The 10233-nt window shown below is 45.0% G+C and overlaps 1 protein-coding gene across 1 annotated transcript in view; it reads left to right on the plus strand.

Moving 5' to 3' along the window:
• LOC119431688 (calcium-activated chloride channel regulator 1) overlaps positions 1-8015 on the plus strand; it is a 45908-nt gene extending 37893 nt beyond the window's left edge. Inside the window, exon 8 of the mRNA XM_049657991.1 lies at positions 7396-8015. Coding sequence (XP_049513948.1) covers positions 7396-8015 — 620 coding nt within the window. The remainder of the gene's footprint in view (positions 1-7395) is intronic.
• Positions 8016-10233: the final 2218 nt, after the last annotated feature.

Below are 10233 nucleotides of genomic sequence, written 5' to 3' on the forward strand. Positions count from 1 at the left end.
TAAGTGACGCCAGAATACTCAAGAGGAGCATTAGGACTAGTATTATGAGTGAGGGAAGCACTTTTTGTTTTTTGCTGGATTAGTGATTGGAACAACCCATTCTAACATCCTATACACGAATAATGCAATGTAACAGGTTACTCACTAGAACACTTAAATATTTTAATCGCGAGTGAGTTAAGCGTTTCATTGCATTTTTTGTAGTGTTCGTAATCACTCGCAGTATGGTAGAACACACGGGATGTTGAACTCTTGTCTCCTATAAAAAAACGCGCTACAGCATTAAAAGCATATAATAGTGCCTCGGCAGCCTGCCACTCAAAAATATTAATAATAAATATAAGACAAAGCCCACGTAGTTGATTGTAGCTGATTAGAATGAGGCTATAGCAATTGCGACTATATTTTTTGTTTGAAAATGTCGGCTTTTCCTTATGTGCCTGGTGCACTAGTAAGTACAGTGGCCGGACAAATCTTGCATTGCTTGAAACCTCATTTTCATATATGTGGTTTTTATTAGGTAGTCACTTCATAGAAATTAGCCATGATAGCGCGCGGTTGCTGGTCGGAGATGTTGCGAGATATACAGGAAAGTATGATAGAGCATGAAAGCACCAATGAAATGTCAGCTTGCCAGCTTTCAGTTACAATGTAGCGCTGTATGTGACAAAAGTTCCGACGTCTTGTAAAACGAATATTTTTTTTTTGCATTGTAGCTGTCAGCCCCATACTTACGAGGATGGCGCATAAAAGTTTATTAGGTGTGTCAAAAGAGGCCCTCCTTCACCGCATCTAAGTCGTTGCGAGAAGCATTGCTAGCGCAAAGTGTGACGCGAATAATAATGGCCAACGTTTACAAATGAATTTTTTTTACCATTCATTGTAAGCAGCATGCAAGTTAGGAACTAGCGAAGAACCCACGATAGGCACTGTCTACAGAAAGTGGAAGTTTTCTTCAGATAAACGTGCTAATTTGAACATTTTGAACCACCAAAATAATTTTTATCCGTCAGTAAAGCCCCTTTTCCCTGTCGACAGCATCCCAGATGCCTGGCCCAAGCATGTGTACTCATGTTTCATATTGGGAAATGCTTGAGCTGTATGCATTCTGTGCGCTAGTCGCAATGGCGTATTATATTTCCCCATTATGGCGCGGTGATGTTGCCATTAAAGTTGGGACCAATTGGCCCCACTAAGCAACATGTGTTTATGAGGTGCACAGGTTTCTTATCTGTCGAGTGATTGTCGACACAGTGGGTGCGTGCCGTTCTTTAGCAGCGCGTTGGCAATCAGAAACGGTGGGGTCAGCGCCAGCGCGAAATACATTAGGCAATCCATACTGCAAGAACTTCCCTCGCCAGAACAGGAATTGGCCTCCCTGGTGCACAATTCGGCCACTTCCTCCTTAATCACTCTTGCAATTAACCCATGCCTCTCGGTCCCCAGCGGCTGCAGAGCACCTAACCAAGGCGGCGGTCAGACGTGCAACGCGGCAGAGGGTGCAAACAATCTCTGGGTCCGGAGAGGCCATCACTGGCAACTGAACCTGACAACGTTCAACACGCGCACCCTATCGAGTGAGGCTAGCTTAGCAGGGCTATTTGAACAATTATAAGTTATTGCCTGGAATTTTATTGGCCATAGTGACGCTAGAAGAACTGGTGAGGCTGATACAGTGCTGACTAACGGCCACGTCCTCTACTACACAGGTTTTCTATATAAGAGAGAATTCGGAGTAGGATATTTAGTCCATAAAGGCATAGCGGGCAACATTATTGAATTCTACAGCATTAATGAGATGGTAGCAGTCGTCGTAATAACGCTGAATAGAAGATATAGAATGAAGGTAGTACTAACCTATAGACGCCCCAACCTCCAGTCACGACGATGAACAAATAGAACAGTTTTATAAAGATGTTGAATTAGCAATGAGAAAGGTGCAAGCACAGTATACTCTAGTCATGGGAGACTTGAATGCAGGGGAAAAAGCAGGCGGGTGATCATCAAGCAATTGGTAACTACGGCATGGGTTCTAGGAACAGTAGAGGGGAGATGTTGGAAGAATTCGTGGTACAGAGGCCTCTTCTATAGCTAACGATGAAGTTAGAAGGGCCTTCAAAGACATGACCAGGGGAAAAGCTGCTGGAGAAGGTGGAATAACAGTCGATTTAATCAAGGATGGAGGAGATATCATACTTGAAAAGCTTGCGGTCCTTTATACGCAATGCCTTACAACTTCAAGTGTACCAGAAAGCTGGAAGAACGCCAACATTATACTCATTCATATGAAGGGAGACGGTAAAGAATTGCAGAATTATAGAACCATTAGCTTGCTTTCAGTATTGGATCAAATATTCACCCAGATAATTTCTAATAAAATCCAGGCAGCACTTTAGCGAACCAAAAGAAAAGGCTGGCTTTAGGAAAGGATAATCTAGGATGGATCATATCCATGTCATAGATCAGGTTATAGAGAAATCTGCGAAGTACAATCAACCTCTCTATATGGCTTTCATAGAATATGAAAAAGCAGTCATGAGGCATTGTGTAATCAAGGAGTGCAGGAGGCATACGTGAGTATCCAGGTAAATATCTACACGGATTGCACAGCAACCTTGGTTCTCCACAAGAAAAGTATACCTATCAAGAAAGGGGTCAGGCAAGGAGACACAATCTCTCCAATGCTATTCACTGCATGCTTAGAAGAAGTATTCAAGCTCTTAGACTGGCAAGGCTTAGGAGGGAGGATCAACAGCGAATACCTCAGCAACCTTCGCTTTGAGAATGACATTGTGCTATTCAGCAATAACGGGGAAGAATTACAGGAAATGATTGAGGACCTTAACCGAGAAAGTGTTACAGCGGGGTTTAAGATTAATATGCAGGAGACAAATATAATGTTCAATAGCCTGGCAAGGCAACAATTCAGGATCGCCAGTCAGCCTCTACAGTCTGCAAAGGAGTACCGTTTATCTAGATCAATTACTCACAGGTCATGATTATGAGAAAGAAATTTGCAGAAGAATAAAAAATTTGGAGGACACTTAAGCTTCGGCCTTCAAGAGTGGACCGCGATAGCATTCAAAGATCCTTGACTGTTTCTAACACTTCCCGCCAACTGCAGCTCATCTAACCGTAATGTTTACGGGGAAACGCTGGTGGTGAACGCAATGCATGAAGGCGCGCTTTCTGGTAGAAACGCGGCCTCTTTCGTGGGCCGGCCTTCTTTTATTGTTTGCACCTTTAATATTTCAGCCTGAGAAGACTTAGCATAAAAGGCATGCGCTGTTTTGTTTCTGTGTGCTGTCACTCTCAAAATTCCGAGTAATAACTTTGTAAAGAATGCAAGGGCAAAGTGTGAGCAACTGCAGTGCTAAAATATGTTTGGAGAGCCTGCTTGGTTGGGGATTGCTTTCTCGAACACGGGCGGAATTGCCGACGCCGGATTTTTTGCGACACGGGGCCCTAAACGCTATCGCGTTAAAATTGAGTTGGAGTGCATACGACAGGCATTGCCAAATCCTGACTTGGCGCTTACCACGGTCGTTGAGAAGAAAAGTGTACAATCATTGCATTCTACCGGTGCTAACATATGGGGCAGGAACTTGGAGGTTAACAGAGCAGCTCGAGAAAAAGTTGGGGACCGTGCAAAGAGCGATGGAACGAAAACTTTTAGGCCTAATGGTAAGAGACAGGAAGAGAGCGGTGTAAATCACAGAACATATGTGGATAGCCGATATTCTAGTTGACATTAAGCGGAAGAAATGGAGCTGGGCAGGCCATGTAATGCGTAGGATGGATAACCGGTGGACCATTAGGGTTACAGAATGGATACCAAGAGAATGGAAGCGCAGTCGAGGTCGGCAGAAAACCAGATGGGATGATGAAGTTAGGAAATTTGCAGGCGCAAGTTGGAATACGCTAGACAGGGGCAATAGGAGATCGCAGGGAGAGGCCTTCGTCCTGCAGTGGACATAAAATAGGCTGATGATGACGACGATGATGACTGCCAGAACGTGATACAACGTTCATCAGTCAGATATAAGTAAGGCTCTTTAACGAAATAGCTTTTTTTGATGACTCGTGATATGCTGTACAGATAGACCTCGTTAAATCTGAGCTTTGAGGTGCCAAAATTGCGTGCTTATTGCAAGACACGCGATCTAAAACACAACCTCGAGCATCTGTTTGCTTTATAAAGTGTGCCTCGTCTGATGTAAGACTGTTTTCTGCCACGTGCTTTTTATCATTCTCACTTTTCACACGCGTAATTTGTATCTCGATAACTACAGTGCCTTCACGCATGTGGTAACGCGGCCCTTTTTGCTGATCTGGTTTTCTCGTATAGCCTTTCACGACATGTCGGTTGTGCACTATATACCAATAGTGTTAAGATTATTACGTCCTGGGTGTGACAAGTTACGTCAGCCTTTTTGCAGGGAAGCTTCTAAAACCGAGAAGTATGCACCATATGCGTAAGCATTGTTTAAGAAACAAATTTGTGAGGAAAAGCCCCGTAGGTGCAGATCTCCGTCTGCAGACGTTTGGTGCCTTCCGGCACCACGTACCTGAGCACGTGGGTGTCGAACCCTCCCGTGCCTAGCTCTGAGCGGCTTCGGCATGTGCGGTGAAAATAGTATCCTACAGGTCGAGCCAATGCCGGGTGTATGGCCTTTATGGCCCCTCGGTGGAGGCAGCACACCTCTTGGGCCTTCACTTTAAACAGTCAGCACCCAAGAACTCACCCACCCGGGGAAAGTCCGCAGTCACCTTTTCCTACCCCGCTTTCCAACGCTTTCTCTCTTAATTTTACATCTTTTCTGGCTCGTATTCGCTTCTCCTCACTTCTTAATTTCCAGATGGCAAGGGTTAACATTGTGTATTATACCCAGTCGTGCGTGCATAGGGGGTGTCCGAAGGTATCCTCCAAATACTGTAGCGTCCCCGTGTTTGGCTCGGTGATGGGTGACAACCACCGCCGCCAAATATTGGAAGCCAATTATGGCAGAAGTATCCCCCCCTTCCAGATCGGCTTCTGAAACAACGTCATACCAAAGTACCTTTCGAATTCATATTCCAAGTAAACGCAGGAACATTCATAGGTTATCATGTCTTGCCAAGCGAAGGATCTATCCCAATGCAATAGCTCTGTTCTTGCTTGGTGGCCAAATGCGTCCAAGAAAAAGTCAGAGAAGAATACGATACCTCTAGGACGACAAGTGGAGACGTTATCCTCGAAATCAGAAAGAAAGAACAGTTTCAAAAGCTATCCAATCTCACCAGCATTGGTGACATCAAAGTCACGATGTCACCACACTGATCACTAAACACAACCAGGGGCATGTTCTCAGAAGAAGACTTCCTAAACTTCAGTGGCGAAGAACTCTTCTAAGGGTTCCAAAAACATGTAATCAAAATCTGTAGAATATTTTTTAAGATTAACGACGAAGAAATCCGAACCACACATGTTACACTTATTTTTTGCCCGAGTATTCTACCCAGTTCACTCGATGCAGGGTATTCAAAGATCAACGACTGGCCATACATGCCGAATCCAAGACGGTGCTTCAAGTGCCAGCGTTTCGGGCATTCGTCACAATCATGCAGACGTAAAGCAACATGCGCAAAGTGTATTGCTAATGATCACCCCCTTGGACAACTGCAATGCTGCTCCAAATGTAGCTTGAAATAATGTAGCTTGCTCGCGATGTTGTCCTTTCCGTAGTAAAGAAAAAGAAATAACCGGACTCACAGTGAAAGAGAAGATCTCTTTCTGTGGAGCAAGGAAGCAGCTCTCACTTACTTGAAACCAGGTGTGCCAGGGTGGAACGAAAGGGGGAGCTCCACATCGGTTTCAGGTTGCTATAGGGGATACACACAGTGTCGATATAACAACTCAATCCGCCTTCTTGATGGCAGCTGCCAATGCTGCTCCATCCTTATCCAACACGGGCCCGCATACAGCTGCTTCGCACGGACTCAGTAGGATGTTCTGTCGTCGGGCCTCTGAGGACCGAACGCCATTAGGTCTTAAAATTGTATCGTAAATTGTGTCTTTCTTTTATTTTTATAGCAACAGCTTGGTTAACATTAGCTGAAACACCGAATATATAATTTGAAAAACATTCTTTTTTAGACGTTTCTACCGGGAACCTGGACTAAGAATGATGTTATAAATTTAGAAACAGCTGTTTTGCGCAGTTCGGGTCGGGCCTGTGCACAACATTACCCAAATAGACTGCAACAAACAACGTTATTTATTTATTTACTTACTTCGAATCCCGGCCCCGGCGGCCGCATTTCGATGGAGGCGAAATGCAAAAACGCCCGTGTGCTTGCGTTGTAGTGCACGTTAAAGAACCCCAGGTGGTCGAAATTAATCCGGAGCCCTCCTTTATGGAGTGCCTCAGAATCATAACTGGTTTTGGCACGTAAAACGCCAGAAAGAAAAACTTACTTGCTTACTTACTTATTTATTTATTCAAAGTACCCTCGAAAGGCCCATATCACGTGTGTATTACATGCAGGGGAAGGGTGCGCCGGCGTACAGGCATTATAGTTACAGATTACACATCTCACTAACAAATAAAAACAATAGCACAAAATAGTATAAAGTAAAAACAGGCAATTACAAAATTTTTCAAAGATTGCGGTGAACATATTAGGGCAAACATAGGCCAGCAGGGTCTGAAATCCGGCAGCTTTGTTGCCTTCAGGTAGCATGTGTATGTTCCACATGCAAGGCCGTTAATGGTGGCGCTGGCTACCACTCAGAAGGCTAGTTCTAGTATATAAACATAAATACCCCGTAAAGAGGAAGGCAAAACGGCACCGCGGTAGCTGAATTTCTGACGGTAGCGCTTATGCCAGAATACTGACACACGAGCGAGACAGATTTCCACCCATCTTTGTAGAACAACACAAAACTTCTTGTCCGCTTGGGAAGAGCTTCTGCAATATTTCTGCTAACTAGTGTGTTAACTTAACATTACGTGTAATTATGTAGGCCTGTTTGTCACATCTTAGAAAATAAAGCAAAATAGATACGCTGTCGTGGCCGCCGATGCGACGATTTCAATCAGCGGCTGATTTTCAGGAGTCTGGTAGGGCGATTGTCTGTGTCGCGTCGTCACGGCACAATTGCGGCAGATTGAAGTCAGTAGCCACGCTGACGTCAATACCGGTAGTTGTGCTATCAGCAGTCGGCGAATTGGAGAACGTGCCTTTAATACCACTTAAGAAGAAAGTACACTGTAGATCACCGATGTGAGTCATGCCCAGTATTTAAACCATCAGCGATTGAGTCAACGCGCAGGTACCATGTTTGAATTTGTTTCTAAATATCAACGCGTCATCCTGCTGTGTGACAACTGTCCTTTGTGCCTTCAATTACAGCGGCGGCAGTGGAGATCAGAGGCGGCACTAACCGTGACGACCTTGAATCGCACTTCGACCGCCACGAGGTTATCTCCAATGTCGTGAAAGGGAACCTTGACCCTCTCTATGCCGGTTCCAAGCATGACGTCACTATTGCTCTTCCCCGCAACTGGGTAACGACGACCTACGACCACGGGGAATTCAACCTGAAGGCATACCTGGCGGCGCGGGTTATTAACGCCGATGGACTGATGTCGGAGCCGTCCAGGAAAGTTATTGCGGAGTTTGACATTACAAATTTCGCCGCCAATTTGCGCACGACAGCAGCTGACATCACCACGGGGGAAAAGCACCACACGCAGCCTGGACCGGCGGCAACAAATACCGCCGAGGGGGAAGATTCTAGCAAAATTGAAGAACCGTCCGTCACAGCAGAGGAGGAAGATCTGAGAAAAAATGAGGAACCATCCGTCACAGCAGAGGAGGAAGATCAGAGCAAAAATGACGAACTGTCTGTCCTTGTTTGCATCCTGCTAGCGCTAGTTGCCGGAGTCGTCCTGATGTCCATTATAATTTTATTGCTGCTCGTTAAGTCGAGAAGCATTGCTGAAAATGACAGCGTCATAAAAGAGATGTGAACAATAATTACGTCAAGCTAGCATACCGCATCATTTCATTGCCTAAAACCAAGCATAAGGGACTCCTCACAATGCGAGACATTGTTTGAACCACTCGCGAGAAGGTGCACGGTTTTTATATTTGTGATTTCCCTAAGGTCTACTTATTACCATGAGCTTTCTCATTATTCATTTTGAGGGATTATCAAATCTACTGCAGTGGTAATTCTTCTCGAGGTCTTCTCTGCAACACGTAAGGGAAAGTAATGGTGGCTTGTTTTAGGGTACCAAGAAGGGGTTGTCTATTGCCACTTCCTTATGGCTTCACTAAGCACGGTCACGGGGCCATGCACGCCCTCCACCCTCCGCCCTCGTACGTAGTCTCCCTTGCGAGAACACTTATCGCGTCTGAACTAATGTGCCAACGTCTACAAGTGCGAATGACGCATTGCGTGATTAGTAACTTTGATCAATTTGGCACACATATCGTGAAAGAATGCACTAAATATTTCAAGTAACATGCGTACTGCTTGACATAAATTCCGCAAGCTGTTGTGATGGCGCCGCGGCGTTGGCGTTGCGGTGCAACGCCCGAAGGGGCATGATCAGATCCCGGCCACGGCGGCCGTATTTCCATAAGGGCGAAACGCTAAAACACCCTTGTACCAACCACTGGGTGCGCGGTAAAAAAGCTTCAGGTTCTCAAAATTAATCCCAATTCACCCATTATACGCCCTGCCTCATAAACGCATCTTGCTTTTTGACACGCAAAACAGCAGAAATTAAATGAAACATTCAGCAGCAACAATCCAGAGAGATTCGTCTCCAATATTAGCCACGAAGTACACCGTCACCCTATGTGGTCTATTCCCCGCTAGGCCAAAGTAGACGTTGCGGAAAATCAGGTCTTGAACGCCAGCTTATCAAGTTGCGAGTGAGAGGATATTTACCTTTCAGATACCGCCAGTATCGCTGTTTGTAATAATATTGAACGCTTTGAGCGCTGACTAGTTTACATTCTAAAAACAACACAAGAAAATGAATGGTATGTAGCGAAGTGCACGGGAAAAATTAGGTAATCAGTGAGTGCAGCTTTCTGGTCAACTAAAAAACAAAGAATCACCACTTCATAAGTACACAGCAGTTTTACATGGGTTAGCCAAAACAAGTTTCCTTCTTTTATTGTTTTCCCGTCTTTTAATGTCTTTTTTTATATGCAGGCTGCAGCAGAATGTAAGCTTTTTAATAGTCTATCTGTACCTTCTAGATATCAGTAGGCGTTCAGTCCTTCGACATCAGAATTATGTTGAATATCTGTGTTCGATCAGTATTTTTCACGAACATTATTCGAGAGAGAAGTCTGCTAAGTGATGCCAGCTTGAGGGATTTACAATTGAGCATAGAGCCTGAGGTACGCACTGGATGGGAAAAGCAGAGCCAGACACCGAAGCCGCAGCCTTTTTGTAGCTGCTGAACGAGGATTTCATTCTGACGTCACTGAGCGCTCGGCTCACGTGTCAGCCTCCGAAGAGGGCCATGTGGCTGCCGATAGGGGACTAAACCTAAATCTGTGCTCACTCAAATTCCTAATACGTGTACTATATCAGTCATACGTAAATTCATCATACGTGAACGCCAACCATTGCGACAATAAACTGCACAGTAAGTTATGTAGGGAGCTTGTAGTGGAGGCCTTCTGAATAGTTTCGAACGCTCGTCCGTTTTTCAGCATGAAACGCCCATTGCATAGCAGCAACATCTGTAAGAAATCGGAATCCCAACATGCCGGCGAGCAGCGCGGCATCATTACTGCGCGTCTGTACGCGATACTATGATAAGTGTGTTGCTTCCATGAGCTATGATGCAGCTATGCTCTGCCACCGATAAGCTTCAGTGATTGGCGAAAGTGCCCCCATGTTGCATTTACGGACATGTCGAAGTCTAGAATGCAACCCAGAAATTATTAGAAACGTTAGCGAACCCGAAGCAGGGAAGCGCAACTCTTCACAGACCAATTCCGCTGGCCACTCTTTCTATCGCCCTTTGTTTCTTTTTGCGATCGAGTGCAAGGGGCTCTCGTTCAACCATTTATCTGTCACTCATAAGCAGTTATTTTTTTGTTTATTTTGCAGACTGCAATAATCACACCCTCATAAAGTCATTACTAAAGATGTGGTAATTGGCAGCACATGTATAGGGCATTTTATGAGACGTTGCGCTTCTGCCTACGTTTAGGAAA

The sequence above is a fragment of the Dermacentor silvarum genome, chromosome 10 (assembly GCF_013339745.2).
Source record: "Dermacentor silvarum isolate Dsil-2018 chromosome 10, BIME_Dsil_1.4, whole genome shotgun sequence".
Lineage (NCBI taxonomy): Eukaryota > Metazoa > Arthropoda > Arachnida > Ixodida > Ixodidae > Dermacentor > Dermacentor silvarum.